Source organism: Carassius auratus, chromosome 28, assembly GCF_003368295.1.
Source record: "Carassius auratus strain Wakin chromosome 28, ASM336829v1, whole genome shotgun sequence".
Taxonomy (NCBI): Eukaryota; Metazoa; Chordata; class Actinopteri; order Cypriniformes; family Cyprinidae; genus Carassius; species Carassius auratus.
Window position 1 is genome coordinate 13,304,537 of NC_039270.1, and position 26,077 is coordinate 13,330,613.

At 41.1% G+C, this 26,077-nt stretch overlaps 1 protein-coding gene across 1 annotated transcript in view; it reads right to left on the minus strand.

Annotated features, from left to right (window-relative positions):
* Window positions 1–6,045: 6,045 nt before the first annotated feature.
* Window positions 6,046–26,077, minus strand: part of LOC113046848 (neurexophilin-1) — a 34,758-nt gene continuing 14,726 nt past the window's right edge. The window contains exon 2 of the mRNA XM_026207904.1: window positions 6,046–10,750. Within this exon, the coding sequence (XP_026063689.1) occupies window positions 9,956–10,750 (795 nt within the window). The 3' untranslated portion in view covers window positions 6,046–9,955. The remainder of the gene's footprint in view (window positions 10,751–26,077) is intronic.

The window sequence follows — 26,077 nt, forward strand, 5'->3', positions numbered from 1 at the left end:
CTATAAACAAGCCCACCCATAAACAAGCACACACTCAATGGAAATCCCTTCAGTCAGATACAAAAAATTCACAGTATGTCTCTTTCCACGCATTCACTCACACACACACACACACACACCTAGGCTTCTTTTAGTCGAGTGAATAATTACTTTGCCAAAGGGCGCAGCTATGATCCCTGGCTGGTATTTAAAGTCCCGTCAGTGAATTTCAATCACTTCCTCTGATTCACAGCACCTCACTCTGAAGTGGAGATGTCCTTTACAGCTGCCCCACTGAGAGAGAACGAGATCTCTACTGCTGTCACAATGATCGACTCGCGGTGGCTGTTTTAGCTTTGTATGTCTGGAGGCATGAAGGTGTGGGGTGTGAGATCACAGCTCAACCTACCATAGATTCAGTCTGACACAATATAAAGCTTGTCCAGGTGAATATAAAGGTGGATTGCTTTAAAATAGGTAAATGTTGTCCGGAGAGACACTTAAAAATGGATCATTCACATCCTGACAATTAAAAAATGATTTGTAAAGTATTTTGGCAGCAGTAAAGATTAATATATATCATTATTATTATTATTCAAGTTAAAATAATAATACATGTAACTACTTTTGATCGTTACTGCTGGGATTTACAATGATTTTACCATTCTAGGGCTTTTAAGCACCCCAGTGTGAATCATGCCAAAGAATCACCCTCCTTGTTGTAAATGAACTGTAATCTGTGTGTGGCCCCTCATTGCTGTTTTAGTTTACTTATTATTTTTTAATAACTAAATTGATTTCACATGTGTTGTCTTTTCAGCATCTGGACTAAGACAGAAACAAGCCCTATAGTTATTTGAAAGTTTCCGAGTTGGATGCAGGAATTGCTCAAGGCTTTATGTGTTTGGTTGGCTTCCTCTGTAGTCCCTGGAGGAGATTTTGTCAAGCCAGATCATTAAAAAAAGACCAAGTCATTGATTCAAGGTGAAAGGTAGTGTAACACTGTGGAGACAAACACATTTGCTGTAAGGAAAAAAGAATGAAACCTTTGAGGAGTCAGTCAAGCATCTCTCAAATGAGCTATATAATCTCAAGCTACTGTTTCAGTTTCAGTGCGATATCTACGAATCTGGGTCCTTTGACTAATACAATGCTAATGAATACGTCTAATGAGATTATTATTGCACATACTATTTCCTCCAAATTCCCTAAAATAATTTAAAATGAGAAATTGTCCATTAACAAGGCTGTTGGAAGAAACTAATATGAGCTGCTCGAACCATCTGTTAAAAGACTCACACCTTTTTTAGGTTTAGAGTGGTTTCAGATCTTTTGACAGAATGATTAAAATCTTCATCATCACAATTTGATTCATCCCATTACATCCATCGAGAGGACGAGTTTTCAGAGCAATGGAACATTGTACTCGCACTGTATAATCCAGCCATTAATTAAATTTTTTCAAGGTCTGTGGGAGATTATTCTAATTAAATTAGAATGATTAGTTTATTCATGTTATCTTATTCTGGCCCCTGGGGCTGTTTCTCTTCTTTTATTCCTAACAGCCTCGCAGATGCTCTTTCATTTTGTTTTCTCACACCACATCTCTCTCTCTCTCTCTCTCTCTCTCTCTCTCTTTTGTCCAGTCATATTTTTTCATCAAGTCTTTGGTCTTCCTCTCCTTCCATTCCTCTTTCTGGCCAACTGAAACACAGCCCGGTCCTGTTCCTTCTCTCTCTTTCGCTATCTTCTGGTGTGTTTTAGAGTAAATATTGAGTTTTGAGTAGCAGTTGGATTGTGTGCTAGCGACTTTATCTTTGTAAGCCCAGGCTGTGCTAATCTCTACTGTTGACGTCACAGTCACCTATCCCTGCCTCGATACTTTCCTGGCGTCACGTCGATCTGGAGAAGCTATTAAAATGCCTATACATGGAAACCCTTCTCGAAGTGTTTGTGCTCAAGGTTCCGATGTCTGCTCACAATTCTGAGGCGAAATGTTATTACAGAAAGAGCAAGACAGAAAAAAAAATGTACACACATATTTGAATTTGATGAGCAGAGCTATGCTAATGACTAGCCTCTGGACTCTTTTGGTTTCCAGGTAACCGCTCTCCTAATTGGTTTTCATAGGCATGGAGGTCTTCGTCTTCCTACTCATCGTCTCTCATGCTCACTCTCTCCGTTTTTTATTTTATTTTCTGCATTGGACTGCTTTTCGTTTGATGCCTTTTTACCTTGAGTATTCAAGAAAACCTTTTTGTGGATCTTTCAGGTTGGATCATAAACTAGAGAGAGCGCATCAATATTGATGATTCGTTATGAAAATCAGGCCAACGTTTCATAGCACTCAGCCCACCAGTGCTGGATTCTGCGTTCTCAAGGCCGGTTGTCAATGCCAGATTTGTCAGTCTATTCCATCGGGACACAATTCAAAACAAGCTATACTAGTCTGTCATTTTCATTGGAATAATTATGAATATTTGCACTTTGATAGCTTCTGGCTTGGTCTTATTATTAAGTTGCCCCAAAGCTGTATGAGTTTCCTTTTTCTCCTGAACACAAAAGAAGGTATTTGAACATCTTTCAAACAGTTTACAGTAGCCATTGATTTCCATAGTATGTAAGAAATTACTATTGAAATCTGTCAACTGGTTGGTTAACATTCTTCAAAATATCTTCTTTTGTCTTCAGGAGGAGGTTAAGGTGAACTAGCCCTTTAAAAGAGGTGGTTAATTTGGCTAATTTCGAAGGCTTGATTGTGCTTATGGGGGTGCATTTCAACTTTATTCTACACCCCTGTTTCCGTTCTCCTAAAAATGGTCTGATGTCCATCTAGCTCAGATTGGTTAGCTGGCCCAGGTTGTTGTGGTTCTCTAACCACCCACTGCATGTTGTCCAAAAAGTGGTGCCCCCTTACCATTATAGGTAGCTGCATGTTCCCGGGGGCAGGGTTTAAAATCAGGGTTAGTGATGTCACAAACCCAGGAAGGAAACTCATTGTAGTCCCTACCACCCTTTTTTGTAGTCCTTAAACAGTGATTTCTTTAAAGAAAATATTGTACTTTGCATTGAACGTAACAGATATTGGTTATGCTCTAACGGCAAACATTACACACTAGCTAAAGTGTCCCAGAGTGTAGACAGATCTGAACTGAAAGATTCTCACAATGAGAATGGTCTGGGCCAAAAATGTGAAGCTTGTATATTTGTACTTGCTTCATTAAAAAAATATTCATTAAAACCTGTTTATTGTTTGAAATTATTTCATTGTTTGAGTCAAACTTTCTGAGTTGGCAGCACTTTACACTTTTTTTTTTAAGGTGGAAGGAAAAATGTGGTTATGCATTATCAAATGCTAAATGAAGACTGGATAGAGTTCCACACATTCAAGGGAAGTAAGCAATTCTGTGTCCTGCCAAAGTTATTAGATACTAATCTTGTGATTATACTTTTCAAACTGTGCATTTTAATGTTTCCTCGTCTGTATTCTTCCAAGTGGCTTACTTTAATTGTAATTTAACCCTTTACACCAGGGACAGTAGCTATAACAATAACAATGATTATTAATGTCCACAACGATCCATGACAACATTCTGTTTATTCTGCTTATGTTTTGTCATCTGTCACTTTAAATGCTCCAGCTCTTTACACCAGGATGAATTCTGATTGGCAATCAATGTGTTTATCATTCATCATCTGAAGAAAACATTTTTTGAAAGTGATTCCAATAATATAATTCCCGACTGTTATCATAATAGCTGTGCTTTGGACTATGTTGTTCTTTTTCAATCAGAATGATTTTATAACTATAGTTATCATCCTGGTTGTGAACATGACTTTATTTAGCTTGTTTATTTATGTTTGTAACAAGTCAGGTTATTATTAATATAAGGAAAAAGTCATTTTTTTGTTGTTGTTGTTAACAGCATTTTTCCACAGATGCGGTAAATAGGGCTTAACTTTTAACCCTAGAGATTCCATTATGTAGTGGACATACCAACCATTATCACCCTCCGTGTGCTATTCTCAACTGCATCAACCTATTTTTGCATTGCAATCAGTACTAATGTTTTAGTTTACTGAGCATCTTAGTTATGATGGTCTGAAAGTGCTTCTCACACATGTCTTGTATCATAAATAAGGCCTGCCTGTAATTGTTGTTGTTGTAGGCTTCCTCTCGGTGCACTCCGGAGGATGTAGTGTTATTCCTGATTTCACACCTCACAGCGCGTTTATTAAAACTCCCCAAAGAAGTGTTGCTGTTTTGCTTCATGCTGCATAGACGGGTTTTTATGGTTTGTGTTTTTATTTATTTAAATGTCAAAGTTGTAAATGTTTCTAGATGAACTTCTTAAAGGCCTGGTACATTTATCCAGTTGCACAGCAGACAGTTTTATTAGTGTTATTATTATAAAACATATCATCTTTGCTAAATAATATTAATTGCTTAATGAAATATGTTGCTCGGAAAAAAATATATTTAATCAGTATATGCATTATAATGCATATACAGTTTACACAAGTCCTCAGAGGCATTATTATTATTATCATTATATATTTTTTCTTATAATAGCAATATAACAAAGGTTGTTTCTTGTGATCTGGATTTTCTCCCAGTTTTTCTAGTCGTTTGGAAACCATTTAGTCCCTTGAGTTGACTGGCAGTAAAACTGCCCACTTGTTCAGGGTCACTCTAGTGTCCTTGATGATAAAGTTGTAGCCATCTTCTCAAGTGTCGGACACTGAATTTGAAGTGGTTTATCACTGACAGACATGAAGCAGCTTTTATATAGCACTTATAAATGGCTTTTGTGACTTCCAGAACCAGAAAAAAACTAGACCGTAAGGAGTAACAACTTGAGGCCAAATCCACAAAAAGTTTGCTAAGCTCAAAAAAAAAAAAATCCTATAATCAAATCTCAAGAAAAATAATAATAATACGACAGAAATGAATAATAATACAAAAGCTTCTGCATTAGGAATCCTTTATGGCAATTAATGTTTGATGAATGGTTGCATTGGAGTAACAGCTTATTGATCAAGTTTCTTCAATGGATGTTTATGAATGATGCCTGTACAGAAAATTGAATTGCATCAAAATCAGTTTCTGAAGGCTGATCATGCAGTTGCTCTCTTATCATCATGCAGATTCATTTAACGTCATACGGGCTAACTTTCAGCGGATCGCAGGCCTTAGCATATTCCTGCTGTCTTCTGAAAACACAACAACCCAAAGCAGCGTCTGATACTCTGTTATTTATTAACTGTAGAGATTTATTTCATATTCAAATATTTCAACAACGTTCTTTTTCTATTCACCTCCTGTATTTGTTGTGCTCCTGCCCTCTTAAATCTGTTTATCTCCTCTTATCTTTCGCTCCTTTTGTCAGTCTTTATTTATGTTCTCTTCTCGCTCGCTGTGTGATGTGCTGTGGGGCGCCACCACTGGTTTGTTTTGAATTATGTTATTAACGTTGGGTTGAGCGGGAGCACACCGCTCAAATTAGAGCGGTTTCATCACTCTCTCCAAGGTTATCCTCAGGCAGGCTGTGCAAGAGGCCGGATTGGGAGATGAGAGGAAAGAGAGCAAAAGAGGAGAGAGTGGAGGGCAGTTAGGGATGTGAAATAACATATATAAAGATAAAATAAACAGAAGGGGGAGCTGAAGTTGCTATCAGATACCACATTGTAATCAATCTGCTTTATGACAACATCATTTAAGCTCATTTGCATGCTATGAAATGTCAGGTTTAATTGTGATGCTGGACAGATTTAATGCCACTTATTTCCAAGAAAGAACAGAAAGTAAGAGAAACTTTGTAGACGTTTTGAGTTCACGCTGACACGGTTTAAGTGCAATTTATTGTATAGTTCCACTGTCTCAGTAATTCTGTAATCTCTTTCTCCCGTGTCCCTGTGGACCATTGCCTCCTGTTTTCCCCACTTCTTGCCATGGGCACTGAATACAGGTATGCAAATAGAGCGATAACATAGACTTTCATGTGGTGCTCATGTCATCCCCTCTGTCAATCAGCAGTCAAAACAAGACGAGACCTGAGACGACAGTCACTTTAGCCCTCTGAGCTCGGGAGCCAAACTCAGTGCTTTCCTTCTAATTTATTCAGATATTTTTTTTTGTCAGATGTCAGAAAACCACAATAAATGCCACCATTGTCATCCATACACTATATCAATATGACACACACGTAAAATAAACAATGTAAAAATAGAGAAATAAACGGTAAACCTCAAATGAACCAGAGAAGAGTCCACTGTATGTCTGACATGTAATACAGCTTCATCCAGTTCCTGGGAGTTGGATTATTGGATATATCTGTATTCATATATATATATTTTCATATATCTATTTATAAATATTCATTTATTTATGTGCAGTATATGTCTGTTCAGTACATGTTGTACCACATTTCATTGTACAATTTGTTGCTTACAGAGGCTGCTAGCTCAGTTCTGGTTCTCCGGACTGACCAGGTGTCCGATGCTCCGTCCAAGTCCAACAGGCCAGCCAAGGAGCCTGTTGCTATGACAACTGAAGAGTTCCTCCACTTCAACTTTTATCCTTGCTTTGGCAACGCCCAGCAGTGCATGACAGTGTAGTCTCCTTCTCCATCTTCTGCAGTCAGAGAGAGATTCTGAGTTGTTTTGGAGACATTTCCCCTGGACTGCGTTGTGTATGGGTATAAACAGATTTAAGTAACATTCAGAGTGCTACTGTTACCTGAAAGCAATTAGAAGCAAATTAGGATTGATTTCTAAACTGTACGTTTTAGTGCAGCCCACTTGTGCTCGTGTTCAGTGGTTTAATATAGACACACTATAGTCAGCAAACTCTCGTAGCAAATCATCAGGGGAACACTTACTGTTCTGTTGTTAGCTAAGTGTGGGAGCGCTAGAAAGAAGGGCTCCAAAAACATCCTGTGACCATGAGAAGAGTGAAGGGAACCACTAGGGGTTTGCTGAAGATGTTTCTTGAGGATCAGACAGAAAGAGAGCGAGAGAAAGTGAGTGGGTGGGAAGGAAGGAAGGAAGGAAGAGTGAATGGAAGAAGAAAGTGAAAAAAGGCAGAATGAATGAAGGAAGCAAACATTAAAGGAAGTGAACAAAAAAATTAACAAAGAAGGAAAAAGAAAGATTATCTCAGAAGAAAGCACAAAAGACAAAAATGAATAAAAAAAGCAAACAAATAAAAGGAAGTGAACAAATGAAAGAATGAACAAAATAGAACCAATAATAAAAAGATTAAAGATTCCTGCAGTTTGAGCAATTATGCCGTTACGTGAGCGGCTGTGTGTGTGTGTGTGTGTGTGTGCACGCAGTAGTGTAGTTAAGCTGCAGGAGATTAGGAAGCTCAGTCCAGACCAGCGCCTGAGGGGAGAAGAGAGCAGAGAGCTGTGAGCCCCGGTGCTCAGTTCACCAGCAGGGCAGACCAGACATGCTGCACTGGGTAAAGCCTGGAGCACTGACAGAGGTGTTTTATCACGTGTCTGTTCTGAGAATTAGACTGAGGCAAATTTGATATGACCAGACTGGCCAAACAGCTCCACGCGGTTTAGGAAGCAACAGAGACAGATCAAAGCAACACAGTCTGGATCAAATGAACAGACACAGACCTGTTCTGGCAGTCACAGGTGACTCTTCTTCTACCCTCTTTAGCAATTACAGGGCACAAAATGAACACAGAGAAAGATTCGCAACATGGTTTAAGTCGGATTGTATGAATGATATATGTGATGTAAAATCATACCATCTACTAAGCTGAATTGAGATAATAACTTTTCTTCATTATAACTTTATCTGTGATATCTAAAGTGTTTGTTTAACATTTTTTTTTTTTTTTAAACCAGCCTATATATGATGCTACAAGTTTCCGAATGAATTGCTGGTGATATTATTTTGGACCCTGCGCACTTTTCGTTATAGTTAGGACCCTACACACACTGACAGTGGAACACAGGCTGTTGTCAAAGTGTTGTGCAGCTTTGTCTGTAAGTAAAACAATACATTTGAGATTAGAGGGAGATAAATAGTACGTCTTTTAAGAACAAGGATAAACTGATCTATCCGGCAGGATATTTCCGTCTTTGTTACACTCTAAATTGCGTTGAAACCCACAGGGGTGTATTCACCGTACTGAATTTAACTTCAGGCAAAGAGGGTTTTTTTCCCCCCTTCGTGGGCTCATAAAAAGCTTCTTCCCTCCAACTCTCTCGGTAAGACGACACTTTGATGTTCCATATTGTGCTTTTATGTTACTCTATTTAGCATCCTGAGTTTGTTTTTCAGTCTTTTTTCCATGATTCTCTCCTCTTCCCCTCCCCTATATTCATTTAGTCTCTTTCTCATCTGTTTGTTCCCGGTCCATCTCCTGTTCATTTTCTCATGTTGTGCATCACCCTTTTCCCCTTTCATATCCTCATTCATTCTCCTCTTCACTCTGTCACGTACACCCGCTCGTCACTGCAGACGTCATAACTCCTACTGCTGTCTTGTACTTTCCATCCTTCCTCTCTCTTTTCCCATCTGTCATTTCTTCCCTGACTTCACCTGGCCTGTAACATAAAAGGTCTGCCCATCTTTTATCTAAATCCACTTGGATTGTATATAACTCTTTTTCCTTCACAACAATTATCAATAAACAGTGTGTTCATTGAAGGTCAGCTTGAATGCCTTTAATCTAATGTGGTAATTTTACATCCAGAAAAGGTCTCGGCCAGGTAAATCTCATAATGTAATGCAAGCTCTCCAATGCAGCGCGATTAAATTATGCAAAATGAACAATAATATTTCTTGTTTTTTTTTTTTTCTCAACGATAAATTGGCTGACTGTAAGGGAATGTTCAGACAAGGACGAAGCAATCGTGCGTTCAGCAGAACAGTTATCACAGCACAAAGTCAGGAATCCTGACTAAACAAAACGTCTTTTCTGCTCTTTCCTAACAGTCAGAACAATAGAGAGATTGGGCTCAATGCAGACTCAACATCTCTTTTTCGGTGCTGTATTTTTAATTAAAGTGCTTTCTATACTGCATTCGTTCTTTCTCATTGATATTAGGGAGGTGGAGGCTTTTATCTTTTTGTGAAATCTGTAAATTTTGCTCTCCTGCATTTTGCATTTACAGCACTGGCTTCCTTTTTAATCTTCTTCTTGTATCATCCTTTGTTTTTGTGTATAATATACAGATGTGGAAAAAAGTGTCAGTGAGTCATGCTGTGTAAATTTTGTGTTAGGTTGCTTTAGCTGTGTTTGTTTTTGGGAAAACAAGCTACACTCTTAAAAGTAAAGGTTCTTCTAAGGGGTGGTTTTAGCGATGCCATAGATCCACAGTTTGTGGTTCCAAGAAGAACTTTTCAGTGAAGTAAAATTTAAAGAACCTCCACTCTAAAGAACCTTCTGTTCAATGCAAAGCTTCCATGGATATTTAAAGAGCAATAGATTCTAAAAAAAAACCGTTATTTTTAAGAGTGTACACAAAGTCAGCCATGTCTTCCACCTCTGAATAACAGCCTGTGGTGACAAGCATGTTTTCTTGTTCCTATTTGTTTTTTAGAAGACTGTAACACTGGAAACTGATGAGCGCAGCCAATCAGGGACTCGGACTGATGTAGCAGACACTTCCACCCTGAGCACCTGGGCCTGACCATTTGGTTTTGCATATATGTGTTTTTGCAGGTCATATTCGCCAGGTTGCTTAAGAGGTTCTTCAAGACATCAACTGCAGCACATCGAATACTGTACATTCACCTTTTAGAGAATCACCTGTGGTGTTCAAATCATGAGGGGTTGTTCCATATCAGCTCAGTGATACGTTTCTGAAGAGTCTTTAGATAAAAGAAAAACCCTCCCATATTAGCATTGCACATTCATCTTCGCATCCTTAATAGAACTGTTCCTTTGTATACCAACTCCTTCCCCCTAACCAGCCCTCCGTGCCCCAGACAATTGCTCCACGAAGCTCTAGCCTGAGGGTAGGTAGGGCATCTCATTGTGGTAGTTATAGTCTGGACAGACCTTCTGCACCAGTCGGTAGTCTGTGCTGTAGAAGGAAATGTAGATGCAAATGACCTTGAAGGGTTTGGAGCAGATCCAGGACACGTGGCTTTGTGTCTGCTCCTGGAAGCAGGTCTTGGAGGGGTCATAGTTGCACAGCGAGGTGCGTTTGCTGCGGTCCACCTTCTCATAGTCTACACGACAGTTGAAGATCTTCGAGTCTTTAGGGTACACCACGCTCTGGCGCTCCAAGTCGAACTCCACTGCCTTCACTGGAGGTACCAGGCTCACTGAGATGTTCCCCTGGCCGGTGGAATTGTGACGGAAGTAGACGCTGAAAGTTCCATTCCCGTGGTCCACGATCTTCCCCGTGATGAGCAGGTTGAGGCGCACCGTCTTGATGTTGGAGTAGAAGTCGCCCCAGCCGAACATCTTCTTAAATTTGCCAGTTTTGACGATGGGTGGGCGGCGCTTGACACGTGAGCTCCCCGATGCGTCCGTGTCTGATTTGAAAAGATCACTGCCCAGCATCTCCCAAAATTCTTGTTTGGAAAAGGGCACTGGCGAACGATAGGGCAGTTCCATAGTGGAAGTGTTGGCGGCACGGCCGCGGCTGTGCATCACCCAGCGACTCAAGGGTGAAATCGAACCCTGAGATCCCAGAACCCCCAGAGTTTTGGAAGAGTCTGCTGAGGAGGAGGACTTAGACGTAGATGAGGGGATGGAAGATGACGAGTGGGTATCTTCCTGTCCTAGAGCCAGCTGGAGGAAAGAAAACAGGAGGAAGAGTGAGCCGGTGAGTGAAATTATAATAGAGAGGATGAAAAATGTGAACTTTAAAGAGAGAGGAGGTTGCACAGACAGGAATTTGAATAGGAACTACATTTACAGTTCCTGAAGGAAATACTGGTGTTTGCACGGCAGCGAAAGAATATTGTTGCAGTTTACGTGGGCTTAGGTTTTAGACTTAATTTCTGCATTACTTTGCTGTTCTCATGATGTTCGGCATGTGCCTTGTTTTCTGTTGAATGTGAATGTCTGTTGTGCTTCTTTTGCAGATGTGGGAATAAAAATATGAATCAATTAATTGTCCAAACAAAGCAGGAGCACTTGCAATTCAGTAAGCAAATAATGAAATAAAGTCATTGCTGTCTGAGTTTTCAAATGGATTAAAATAAATTCAAAATCTTGGACAGCGATGATGTAATTGTTATTAGTATATTGAATTGCAAAGGGAGGCTTCTGAACATGAATTTTACATTTAAAAAAATTGTTACATTTATAAAAGCCGAAATGGATAAAACGCTCAAGGCTAAACTATACAAAACAATGTCTGAATGGTGTCAAATTACTGAATCCTGTTAAATGGTTCATGCCGAATTGATTGCGTAAAATTATCGATGAAGAAAAAAGGATGTTTGAGGAATGTCTGTACAGCTTGTAAACACTGTAAGCACTGTGATAAAAAGAAGAGGAATATTAATGCGGTGCTCGCCTTGCAATACAGCATAATTTGAAGGAATGAATTGAAAGGGTGGAAAAAGGACCAGCTAAAAGGACAACATCATCAGCACTTGAATCAACATTCACCCACGGCAAAGCGTCATTGACACCTCACTAAAATGTCCCGTCAACAGGAATTAATCTCTGTGGTCTGACCTGTACTCTACACTCACTGGTTCACAATATTGCTTTAGATATTGCGTGGGAATCATTTGATCCCTTTATGGCTTTTCTATTTTTTACAGAAGATCTCTAGGACTCCCAGAGTTCATTTGACTAAGAGAGAGAGAGTGAGAAAGATTGTGAGATTCAAATAAGAAATATTTTTATTCAAATATTAAATGATGAATTTTAATGTATTTCAACATTGTATTTATTAAGGACCTGCTAGACATGAACAGATAAAAAAAAAAACATACAACACAGGGAGAGGTCTGGGGATGGATGAAGTTAGTGCAAAAAGCAAGAAGGCTGTAGTTCAATAAAATCGTGTGTGTTTGTCTCATTGTTTTGTATATAGAGAGCTGTGGAGGAGGATGAGATGCCTCTCTACGTGGGCTCATGGATGGGTGAAGAGCCGCAGAGTGGGTGTAACTGGTAATTACTAGATGCTAATGATCTATTTGAAACACCTCATATAAAGGTAATCCAACAAGAGCTCTCATACCTTGGATCAAACAGTTGGATGTGACTCTTCACTGGTGTGTGTGTGTGTTGCAGAGTGTCAGAGAACAATGATTGCTTTGATGTATTGTTTATTATCTGATAAGCTCTAAATTCTGTTTGGTCTGTTTCTCTGAGCCATGGGCCTGAGATGCATTGTATCCGCACGGTCAGGTTCAAAGCTGAAACTCCCCCAAAAGACACATTAGCTTCTAGGAAACAGTCTCATGCTGTAGAGAAGCTCTTTGACTTCGCCAGAGACAGAACTCACTTCCAGGTTTATGGATTGCAGAGACCTTGCGAGTTGTGGTGACATGGACTACGACCAAGAAAATTAATTCCCACTTTCAGTGGTTTCCAAGTCAACTGATGCCATCTCACGGTACCTATAGTCATGTGACCTCTTGTCTTCACCCCCATCTGTTCCAGGGCATAAAAATATAACTGAGACTTGCCTCTGGAGAGCCAAATGTCTCTGACAGTTCAAAGAGAGTACAGATTTAGTTAGCATGTTTATTATTTATTTATTTTTTTCATTCTTTATAGTGAATTGGTTTTATATTGTTTGATTCATTTTAGCCAACCAACATTATATAGAATTTTCAGTTGATGAAAAATTATTCATCTATTTAACATTACTTATTTTATATTTATTTATTTATTTATTTTTGCAGTGGAAAAAAAGCCAAACTACAAATAAAATAGCATTTATGTTTTATGAAGTTGCAAAGTTACTTTTCAAAGTGGACCATCAAAATAAAGTGCTACTGGGAAATGTCTGTAAACCCAAAAGATAATGTTCTGGCAGAACCTTTTTTTCTTACTGTGTGTTGACACTGTTTTACTCCAACTGTCAGGATTCCACCATCATCATCACTCCCTCCACCCACTCGCTCGTCATCCCCTGAATATTAATTGTCATCACCTGCATCTCTTCATCCTCATCACCGTCACCTGCTATCCTTCATCACTGCTCACCCTTATATACTCGCCTCAAACCTTCAGTCTCCGTCTGATCTCGTCATTACATGGCTTACAGACTCTGTCTCAACACTCACCTGAGAATCCGCGAATCTTCTGAGAACCCTCAAAGATTGGTCCGTCTTCTTCTGCCTTCAGTCCTCCTTCGGTGATCCCACTTCCACGTCTTGTGATTAGAGATCGTTCAGTAAATCGATATTGGTCCATACTCGCTCTCATTCTGATATTCCCGTCTGGTTCGGAGCATTCTGCAAATAAAACTCTCAAACTGATCATCCTGTCTGCCTCCTGTCTCGTCCGTGACAGAAGATCAGACCGAAGATGCAGAATCCTACGGAGCCTGGAGGGAATCCGTCTCAAGACCCGTTTGCCGAACTAGTGCGAGCAGTATGCCAGTCAATCCGCTCATCTTTACCGGACAACCCTTCCACCATCCCCGAAGCCATCCTGCACTCTGCACGCCGACACCAACTTCCGCAAACACCCGCTACTTCGCCGGCTGCCTCTGCGAGTCCCATGGCCCGACCAGCGCCGTTCAGTGGTGAGGCGGAGGATTGCAGTGGTTTTTTGCTTCAGGTTTCACTCTATTTCCAAATGCAAGCACATCAGTTTACCGACGATTCCGCCCGGGTGGCCTTTATTATTTCCCTACTCTCTGGCAGAGCTCTCCAGTGGGCACAATCCCTTTGGAATTCAGATTCCCCAGTGTTAAAGTCCCTGTCAGGTTTCATATCTCATTTTAAGGAAGTCTTTGGCCAGGCAGTTTCAGATCTCTCAGTCCATGATCAGCTTTACAATCTCCGTCAAGGAAACTCCTCTGTCAGCACGTATGCCCTCCAGTTTCGCACCCTGGCGGCATCCTGTGGCTGGAACGAGTCGGCCCTGATTACCGCTTTCCGCCACGGCCTGAATCCGAACATCCGTCAGCTATTGGTTGTTTATGATGACTCCATGGGGATTGAGAACCTCATTCAAAAGACCATTCGAGTATCTCAACGTTTATCTGCCTGTGACAATCCATCTACCGCTGTCAGTCCTCCGTCCTCGATTCCCATTGCCTCTCCTCCAGCACCTGAACCTATGCAAGTGGACTCCACCCATCTCACTCCTTCTGAGCGCCAGCGTCGCATCCAGCTTCACCTCTGTCTGTACTGCGGGAGCGACAATCATCTCATCTGCTCCTGTCCTGTTCGACCTCAACGTTCTGCGGTAAGCTCCATTCAGATCCCTCCTAAAGTGGAATCTTTAAACCGTACCATGGTTCATCTGTTAACCCCCCATATCTGTGTCTCAGCGCAAGCCCTCCTCGACTCCGGTTCAGCGGGGAACTTCATTTCAACCCAGCTCCTCCAAAAACTGAATGTCCGCAAGCACCGCAGCCTTCAAGAGCTCAGAGTTCAAACCATCCAAGGAAAGCCGCTAGGTCGAGGTCGAATCAGTCATGTCTCTCCCACATTAATGCTCCGCATTGGCTGTTTACACGCAGAAGAGATCTCATTCTTGGTGCTGGAGGAGTCTACTGCTGAGCTCATCCTGGGACGCCCCTGGTTGATCCAACATCAGCCCACCATTGACTGGAAATCCGGGGAGGTTCTTCGTTGGGGAGAAAACTGTACACATACCTGTCTAGCTCCAGTCAAGAGGAACCCGAAAGCCCTATCTTCCCCCTCTTCTTCGTCTTCCGTGCTCAAACCCAAACTTCCAGTTTGTTCGACTTCAGTTGAGAGTCCAGAGGTCCAACATCAAGTAGAGATTCCTGCTGAATACAGGGGGTTCCAGGATGTGTTCAGCAAGCAGTTGGCGACCAAGTTACCACCTCATCGGCCATGGGACTGCGCCATCGACCTGCTACCTGGAGCCACTCTACCTAAAGGCCGTATCTACCCTCTCTCCATCCCGGAACAGAAGGCCATGGAGGAGTATGTGAAAGAAGCCCTTCAGCAGCAGTTCATCCGTCCATCGGTTTCACCCGCCGCTTCCAGCTTCTTTTTCGTGGCTAAGAAGGATGGAGGCTTGAGACCATGTATTGATTACCGCCATCTGAACTCCCAAACGGTCAAATTTCGTTACCCCCTTCCTCTGGTCCCAGCAGCCCTGGAACAATTACGTGGGGCCCGTATATTCTCCAAGTTGGATCTGCGCAGTGCATACAACTTAATCCGTATCCGTCGGGGTGACGAGTGGAAGACTGCTTTCGTCACCCCTTCCGGCCACTATGAATACAGGGTAATGCCTTTCGGCCTATCCAACGCCCCTGCAATTTTTCAAAATTACATGAATGAAGTGTTCCGAGAGTACCTCAATAGATTTGTTGTAGTTTACTTGGATGATATCCTCATCTACTCATCATCACTTCCTGAACACAGACGCCATGTCACTCTGGTCCTGCAGAAATTGAGAGCCCATCAGTTGTTCCTGAAATTGGAGAAATGTGAATTTCACACCACGTCGGTACAGTTTTTGGGCTATATCATAAATCGGCATGGAGTGCAAATGGACCAGAGGAAGGTGGATACCATCCGGAACTGGCCGCAGCCCACTACTGTGAAAGAGCTTCAAAGATTCCTCGGATTTGCCAACTTTTATAGAAGATTCATCCATAACTACAGCATTATCAGTGCTCCTCTGACCTCCTCTTTGAAGGGCCAGACCAAGTCTCTATCCTTCTCCTCCGAAGCCATCCAAGCCTTCCAACAACTAAAAGACGCCTTTTCAACCGCTCCCGTCCTCGCCCATCCTAACCCAGATCTGCCATTCGTCGTCGAGGTTGATGCGTCTTCTACTGGAGTAGGAGCAGTCCTCTCCCAGCGGCAGGGTGAACCTTCCAGACTCCATCCATGTGCCTTCTTCTCCAAGAAGCTGTCCCCGGCGGAGCGAAACTATGACATCGGAAATCGGGAACTGCTTGCAATCAAGCTTGCCTTGGAAGAGTGGAGGCATTGGCTGGAGGGAGCCAATCACCAATTTCAAGTAATCACCGATCATCGTAATCTGGAATACCTCAAAGAAGCCAAGAGGCTCAATCCTCGTCAGGCCCGCTGGGCTCTCTTCTTCACCCGTTTTGATTTCGTTGTTACCTACCGACCCGGCTGTAAGAATGGAAAAGCTGACGCTCTCTCACGCCTCCATCATTCCTCGTCTGAGGAGTACCGCCCCGAACCCATTCTCCCTCCAGCCGTGTTCGCCTGTCCAATCCTCTGGGACATAGACGATCAAATATCCCAGGAAAACCGTCTCCATCCCGCTCCGCCGGGAGGTCCAGAGGGGCTTACCTTTGTACCTCAACAATTCCGCACCGCCCTTCTGGACTCTGCTCATACAGCTCCGGGCTCTGGACATCCAGGTAGCAGGCGTACCCTCTCGCTCCTCAGTCAACGGTACTGGTGGCCATCTATCTCCAAAGATGTCTCCCGGTTTGTCCAAGGGTGCTCAGTCTGCGCCATCTCTAACACGCCCAGAAAACTCCCGGAGGGTAAACTCGTACCTCTTCCTATTCCCCGTCGTCCATGGTCTCACCTTGGTGTAGACTTCATGACTGACCTTCCTAAATCTAACAACTTCACCTGTATTCTAGTAGCAGTGGATCGGTTCTCGAAGGCTTGCAAGCTGATCCCCTTACCTGGACTCCCTACCGCCTTTGAGACCGCGGAGGCTTTGTTCCATCATGTTTTCAGAAATTTTGGAATTCCCGAAGATATAGTATCGGATAGGGGTCCGCAGTTCATATCTCGAGTATGGCAAGCCTTCTTCCGACTACTTGGGGTGACTGTTAGTCTCTCCTCAGGATACCACCCTCAGACGAACGGCCAGACTGAGCGGAAGATCCAGGAGATAGGACGGTACCTCAGGTCATATTGCCACCAGTACCAGGACAGCTGGAGTCGCTTCCTCCCCTGGGCTGAATACGCCCAGAATTCTCTCAGGCAATCCACCACCGGGCTCACTCCTTTTCAATGTATCCTGGGTTTTCAACCTCCTCTATTCCCTTGGTCTGGGGAGCCCTCGGAGGTTCCAGCCGTTGACTATTGGTTCCATCAGAGCGAGAGGGTATGGGACTCAGCTCACGTTCACCTCCAACAGGCAGTGCGAAGGCACAAAACCCAAGCCGATCGTCGACGGACAGACCCTCCCCAGTACCAACCGGGTCAGAAGGTGTGGCTTTCAACCCGTGACATCCGCCTTCGCCTGCCCTGCCGTAAGCTGAGTCCCCGATACATCGGACCATTTACCGTGCAGAGGCAGCTGAACGAAGTCACTTACAGGCTCAACCTTCCACCTCATTACAAGTTTTCACCTTCATTCCACGTCTCCTTGTTAAAGCCTTTCATTGACCCTGTCACTTCTCCTCCCTCAGATCCAGGACCTGGGGACTTACCTCCTCCTCCCGTTCCAGTAGAAGAGGAGCCTATCTACCGTGTCCGCAACATCATGGATTCGCGGCGACGAGGCCCCCGGCTAGAATACCTAGTAGACTGGGAGGATTATGGCCCCGAGGAACGCTCATGGGTACCCCGCGAAGATATCCTGGACCCAACCCTCCTCACCCAGTTTCATGCAGACCATCCTGATCGTCCTGCACCCAGAGGTCGTGGTAGGCCTCGCCGTCGCCAATACCCCTCTTCTCAAGCGTCAAGAGCCGCCTCGGGAGGGGGGGGTACTGTCAGGATTCCACCATCATCATCACTCCCTCCACCCACTCGCTCGTCATCCCCTGAATATTAATTGTCATCACCTGCATCTCTTCATCCTCATCACCGTCACCTGCTATCCTTCATCACTGCTCACCCTTATATACTCGCCTCAAACCTTCAGTCTCCGTCTGATCTCGTCATTACATGGCTTACAGACTCTGTCTCAACACTCACCTGAGAATCCGCGAATCTTCTGAGAACCCTCAAAGATTGGTCCGTCTTCTTCTGCCTTCAGTCCTCCTTCGGTGATCCCACTTCCACGTCTTGTGATTAGAGATCGTTCAGTAAATCGATATTGGTCCATACTCGCTCTCATTCTGATATTCCCGTCTGGTTCGGAGCATTCTGCAAATAAAACTCTCAAACTGATCATCCTGTCTGCCTCCTGTCTCGTCCGTGACACCAACATAGAATATTTTTTTATTTTTTATTTAGCAAATCGATTAATCTGAGTTATTAAAAAATAACTAGTTCTAAAGAATTATTTAGCTTGTTAATTGGTTAATTGGAATTCTAGTTTTATGTAATTACTAAAAATTACTAAATCATATACATGATTAAAAAGACAGACATGAATGACAGTATTGGTGTGTGTGTATATATATATATATATATATATATATATATATATATATATATATATATATATATATATATATATATATATATATATATAGTATTAGTGTAGAGCTTTAAAACAGTTGTGATAGCATATCTGATTTGGAAAAACTTTGATGCCAAATGTTCATATTGAAATGTGTGGGGGGTTTTTTTGCTTGCTTTTGGCAAAATCTGAACACACTTTAAAACGGTTATACCCCTTCAAACATACAGTTTTTACTGGTAAATTACCATTAAGAGGTCATGTGGAAAACATAAATCTTGGTAAGTTTGTTCTGGTAATGTACCGTTATGAGAAGTTATAATATCACCAGTAAATTACGGTAATGTGCACACTGACATAAGACGTCTTCTCTGGGCCAATCGTAACGTTCTGACAAAGATAACGCATGTACTCCACACTGTGTAGTTCGCTTTGTATCTATAAAAATGTCTCTGGGCCAAAAGCAGCTGTATGATTGTGAACGTTTGACAAAAATGTAAACATCAACAAAAACTCTGACCAAGTATACCCCTCCATGAAACAGGCTATTGTTAAGATCCCTAGAGAAATCACTGGTGTGTGTGTTTTTTTCTTTTTTTTTTTTTGGTTCTCAGGATTACAGTTTTATTACTATTATACACCCTCTTTATTATTTTCATCTACTAAAACGATTGAGATATTAAAGAGATATTAAAGCGATCTGTGATTTATTTTTCACATGAGTAAGTGTATGATGGTGATTTTTAAATGTAGAGCATGAAAAGGAAAAGCATAGCAAAAGAGAAAGAAGAGAACAAGGTAGTGCCTTAAGAGACCTTATCTGAAACCCGCCTTTATTTCTCAGCGGTTTGATTTCGTATATTCCAACCACAATATATGCCAGTCCACCCTCAGAGTAAATGTATGCAGTCATAGTCAGTGTTTGAGGATTCTGCCTATCTTTGTGTGTGAGAGAGAGATCCCTGCCAGACTATATAAGCATGTATATTCATACAGTGAGTAAGTGTATGCTGTGTGTGTGTGTGTGTGTGTGTATAAGTCTGTTCTCACTGTCAGGGCAGGCCTGATCCACTGAGCTTAAGGATCTCTCTCCTCCATAATGCATGCTGCCCTGTCTCAACCCTGATCTTTCAGCCCACTCTGATGCTTCACGCCCATCTCATCTCATCTTATGCAGGCTTATTCTGGCCTAATCAGGCTTACTCATGCCTGATACTCATTTTACTTTACTCTAAGTGCCTATCTTCAATCTTGATAAGACAGACTCCATTTTATGCAGCACGGATTAGCGCAACACGCTCTGGTTAATTCGGTCTTCTGTAGTCATGCCGGTTTTTCTCTGGGCTCTCAGTCGCTTTGCTTGGATCATACGTGGACTTCTTTGTGCCTCTATAAAAGAACGTGTGGATTAATAACTGGCCTTGGCGAGTGTGTAACACCTCTACAGACTGAGTAATTCTTGATTAGCTCCATTGCAGATCTGCTAATCTGCCCAGGAGCTATGCAGAGCAGGTCCTGCATGAATAAATAGTAAATTGCATTATTCTGCTTAGAAATACCTGTCTTGTCATGACTTTCTATTCATTTCACATACAGAACTGTCGGATGAGATTCCGGGATTAGTTTGGGATTTAAGTTTTATGTCAGATTCTACTAAAAATGTATGAAAGTGACATTATTACTGTATATATTATACTACATTATTGCCAATATGTTTGTATAATGTCCATTAAACTGCATACTTGACTGATGTCCCAGGTAACTGATATCCTACATTGCTGTGCTAGGCAGCTGTAGCCAATTTTTATATATTTATTTTCTTTATTAATTCATTTATTTCATTTTTAATTTTATGTAATTTAAATTGAATGACCAGCTGACTGTACATTATGCCACGTTGAATCATTGGTTTTGTGGATAGCTTTATCATTTGCTTGACTGCAGTGTATCCAGTGTATATTGCAGTCTAGTTTACAGCCTCCAGTTCATCTCAGATCCTTTTGTAAGAATTGCTTAAAAATCTCTCATCTCTTTTTATATCTAATTCTATATTGGGTTAAAAACAACCACTGCTTATAAATGGCATGCACATTCACTGTCACGCACGCTCTTTGCTGTGTCCCTGTGCTGAATGATGCAATGTTGTTTTCACCAACTAAAAGCTTTGTTCTGCATCCCATCTTCCTCTGAGGAGTAAACACTCCATTATGGATACACTATTCTGATCAATCAAGTGTTGTCACTTTCTTCCAGAAGGCAGAAGTAATTCCATAATGTCCTGTAAGAGCAATTAATCAATCAATCAGGTCCCAGTTTTTCATGTCTTTGCATCCTTTTCAGTGCTTTTTTTTCCCCTTGTTCGGCTAAAACCACCTTCAGGAACGGCACACAGGAGGCTCGCAAGAAAATCCCATTCTCCCATATCTCCCTGGAGAAGCATCTTGGCCCCAGATTAATAATGAACAAAAATAAAAAGCAGGTAGACATATTGATTTTAATCTATTCAGACTTCACTCTCATTTTCCTCACAGAAGAGAGGATGAATGTGAAGCGGGTTCAAGAGAGGAGGGGTGAGGAGGACCAACCGCACCATTACCCCCCGTTCCTATAACCTCAATTTCAATCTTCATCTCTCTCTCTTTCTCTGTGTCTCTGCTTTACTCCCTATATGTTGGGAAATGGTTGACTTCGCATATTGATCTGTGGCCAGTTTTCTCCAACAAGCTTACAAGCCTTGACCTCACCGAGAGCAAGTGGAAAGCTGAACAAGACAGAAAGATTTTAGAAATGTCACAAAAGTGAAATGGGAACAATTAATCCCTTATTATGACTTCACATTTGCAGTAAACAATCCCAAGTTTAGAAGACTAGATTAGTCCACAGGAATCAAATGCAGAAAAGTGAAGAGACAGGTATTAAAAGGGCTTAAGAAGGAGACTTTCTTGATCCTTTTTAGTTTTCAAGGTTTCTGTTGACAGATTTGCATTATGTAAATAAATAAAAAGGAGTGGACTGTAGGGAATTGATGGGATATTATAATCCACACTATGTATCAAGTAACAAAAAGAAAGCATCTCTGAATGAGATGAGTTGGATTTTATAACTTCTTTGCCCTTCATGTGAAATTAAGGACATTTAATATCACTGTAATTTTTCTTCACTTCTGGACAGGGATGTCCCTCTGCCTTTCATTAAAAAGATCTGTAACTAAATCAACCATTTCATCTCCCTGCAGACTTGATGTGGTATTGACTTCATTCGCTTCCTTATACCACTTAAAGTAAACGGTGCAAGGCAGCCCAGCCATGCTAAACACTGCGGCTGGAATAACACAATATGTTTTCTGCCAGATGACACACTCATGGGAGGGGAGGAACGCAGCTGGAGGCGGTGGTCGCACACGCAGGACTGTAAGTGTAACGGCTGTCTAGACTGTCCAGCTCTCTAATCCTACACTCAACTTTCATGTGGATTACAGTGGGTTGAGAAAGAAGAAAAGGCTAGATGTGATAAACAGAGGTGGGGAAAGACAAGACAATAAGGAAGAAAAATAGCTGTGCAGTGAGGCTCAATTAGGGGAGAGTGATTCTCTTTAATATAACAATGTGTGGTAAAAGCACACTGGGTTGAGCGCAGTAAATCCCATTTATTCATAGAGTATTAATTTGTATGAGTTCTTTACGCACCAGTGACTTGTTTATGGGATCGCAAGTAAATTTGGACTTTAATGAGTATATGGCGATGATACTTGCTTGGAGCTGCAGAACTTGTTTCCTAAGAACTCAAAACCTTTACTGTTATGCACAAGGACTAAAAGCACAAACATTTAAACACTGAAAAAAATGTTAACATATAATGAGTACTGATGTCAGCAATAGAAAAGAGATAAAAACAGAATAGCTTGAGCCCGGTGCTTAGTGAACAAGCTTCAACGTGGAAAAAAGAGAGGCATACTGTACATTTAGATCTGTTTATAATGCAAATTGATTGTGCTGCTGTATTGTTAGGACATGGTTAAATATAATAATGTATGTTTGAAGTTGTAAATAAAGATTATTGGAGTATATTTTACCAGATAATAGCATTTCAGTCTTTCTACTTTAAAATTTCACATTTAATTAAATGTCTTAGTTGCCAGTTTTTAAAAAAATATTTGTAAAATTCACACATAAGTCAAAATTGCTTCTACATCATTTTTAGTATGTATGTCCATGTGGACAAAGCCGCAGAATTGTTTTTCAAAATAAGTAATTGTTTGTGTTTGACAGGAGTAAGAATGGCATAAAAGTTTGGAAAGGCAGGTGGGAAGGTAAATGATGACAGGGTTTTCAACTGTTTTGGTGCTATAACACATTTAGCTTTGGTGCTCATCTGGGCAGAAAGAGTTTGAGTCCAGCTTGCATCATGTCCTTTTAATTATTTCGTGTTTTTCCTTATATTGCTATGAATTAAACATAGCAAAAAGGCAAAAACAGAATTATGAAATTGAAAACTAACCGATTAAAAGTGGAGGACACTGGGTTGAAAAATAGTTACCGCACACGCTCAGGGACCGAAACATAAATAGTTTTAATAGTTTTAACAGTGAATAGGTCTAGAGACAGCAATCAGAATGAGAAGGCTGTTATAGCCTGTGTAATGGGGCATACACTGTTAATTCATTGCTGGGGGACACCGAATGGCTGTATTGTTTGTCGTAGTGTGATGTCTTAATGTTGAATGTGCTTATGCTATTAGTGGACTGCAAAACTGGCCATGGCCTTTGAAAATTTGATCCCAAATGCAATCTTTTCTTAACAAAATGTGATGTATAACAATGAGTAAGAGGCAATACTGTATATGGACAAAAGTACTGGGAAACCTAACCATTACACCAACAGGGGCTTTAATAGGGTGACCATATGGGCCATTTTTACATGACACGTCCTTGTCAGGATTTCTGTATTGCCTAAAAATAAAACAGAAAGAATGAACGCACCTAACATGTGAACGTATTTGCATCGCTTTGACTGTTCTCCGTGGATCCCACCATCTCATGTGCCACGATTGGTCGAGTATGTACAATGCCAAAACGTTATATATGAGAGTACAATGACAGCAGGATGACAACAGGAAAACAGAGCCAAATACAGAAGTCCTGTAAGGACGTGACCCATAAAAATGGCACGTATGTCCACCCTAGGCTTTAATGACATTGCATTATAAATAAACATCGCATTCTAAGACATTAATGTCGTTTTTCCCCCTGTGCAACTACTGTATAACAATTTTGACAGATTTTACCCATTCATCCAGTAGAATATTTTGTAAGGTCAGGCACTGAATTTGGACAAGAAACCCTGGCTCACAAACTTTGTTCCAGTTCATCTCAAAAAGCATTTGATGGGCTTGTGGTTTGAGTTCTGTGTGGACTAGTCAAATTCTTCTGTACCAAACTCCAAAAACAGTACCAGGTACAGTTGACCATAAAATATCTAGCAGGGATGAAATTTAATGAACTGACTTATGGTAAAGGTGGCGTCCTATCTCAGTTAGTGATGTTCGGTTTCTGAACGACTCATTCTTTTGAGTCAGTTACTGTCGAAGATTACTGAAGATTCTGATGAGTGAGTTGATGATACTGTACAAGCCTGAGGCGCGTACTGGAAATATGCTTATTATGACTGTTTAATTGACATTTCATTAAAATCTGCACATTTTTTTTCTGTTGAGTGATGTAAAAAATAATTTACAATAGTTTATTGTGCATGCATATATTAAAAGTTGCTTAAGCTAAATTAAGGAGTTTATAAGACTGTTTTCTTCATTCTTTATACTGTAGACATGTAGAACACATCTGCATTTGTGCATCAATGTCTGAAATGTATGCTGTAGAAGTGAAACTTTTAGTAATCTTATCAAAGTTGTAGGCTAGTCAATATTGGTCAATCAGTCGTATCTGACATAAAGGATCCATGAATTAAACTTTGACCAAAACACCATTAACTTAAGTGAATTATATGGTTATAATCAGCAATATGCTTTCTGACAAATACATTTTTTTTTGTTTTGTTTCAGTATGTGTTGACACAAATGACTTATTTGAATTTTTAATTGTTATAACATGTGTTAGAAAAGAAATGCGTAGAGACTTTGTTTGATTGTTTGATAGCATCAGAAACCGATGAATCGTCTTTTTGAACTGGTTCAATGACTAATACGGCAGCGAGGTAGCAAGTTAGCTGCCTAAGTTTTCAGGTGCAGCCTGTGTGAAGGGGTCAGGGTTTGGCTGGTCATCATTGTTCAGTTAGCCTCTGCTGGTACATTCTGTAAATACACCATAGTATTTATTTTGTGCCGTTAGCAATGTAAGAGTCTGGCCAGTCTGTGTGTTTAGGGAGACCTAATGGATGATTAGCAGGGTGATAAAACAAAAAAGGACAAGAGCACTGCATTAGGCAGCAGATGGCAAATAGCTGAGCAGAAAAAGGAAAAATGAACGAAAGAAGGAACTTAGCAACTGAGTCATAGAGCTAAAGGTTGCATAAGGAGGCATGGATGGGAGGGATGAGAAGTAACGAGTGAATGCGAGAGCCTCTTTGGAGGTGAGCCCACGTGGGTTTTGTGGTTTGAAAAGATCTGCTATGATGTTGACAAGTGTAGAGCCAGATCAAGACAGGAAACATCTTGGAATCCTATCACACAGAACAAATCCAAACACAGGCCAGCAGTGCTGGACGTGATGTGTGACATCAAAATAAAGGAAAAGATTAGACTCCACAAATTATTTACATTTTACATATATGCATTAAGGCAGATGCCTTTATCCAAAGCGACTAACTATGCATTTAAAGCATGCTTTCATTTTTATCTGTTCATGCTTTCTCTTGCTTTCTTGTGAAATGCTCTACTTTTTGAGCTACAGGGATGCTATATCATAATTGATGTTTTGTGGCTATAAGTCTATGTTTGTTAAATGTGAAGTCATCTATGTGCTACACAGTAAATGAACTAGCCGTAAACTACTGTAAAAGAGCAATTTGCTATGTCCCACCCCAACTGGAAAGAAGACTGCACTTGTCACGCAATTTTATGGGGCCTTTACGGTACACACTATATGAATAATAATAAAAAAAAAACTGAGCCAGTTGGCTGAAACTTGGTTGTGTTTTTGCCGTCTGGTGTGTATCGTGTGAGTCAGTGAGGATGGAGGCAATGGGGTGGGGGGTTTGTCATTGTGGTAATTGTGACTCATTTTTAGAGTTATTGACAACAAGCCTCTTATAGGTGCTTCTCCAGCCAACAGAAAGAGAAGATGGTTTTTATAGTTTCATGTTTTGGAAGCAGGGATAAGGGAAGGAATTGAAGGCTAATGAAATGATAGACAGAATGGTATACTAGAGTTTTGCATATTACAGTGAGTAAACTATTGTTTAAAAGTTTAAATAAGTTTAAAGAGTATTTAAATGTTTTGAAATAAGTATCTTATGCTCTACAAGGCTGCATTGTTTGAAGGGTGGTTGACTTTTTTTTTATTCCACACCACTCTGTCCCTTCTCCTATAAACGCGCTAATCATTTTCTCTTTTTATGAAGAGTCTCCCTCAGAAATACAGAATGGGCTCAGATTGGTTAGCTGGTCCAGATTGTTGTGATTGGCTAAACCACC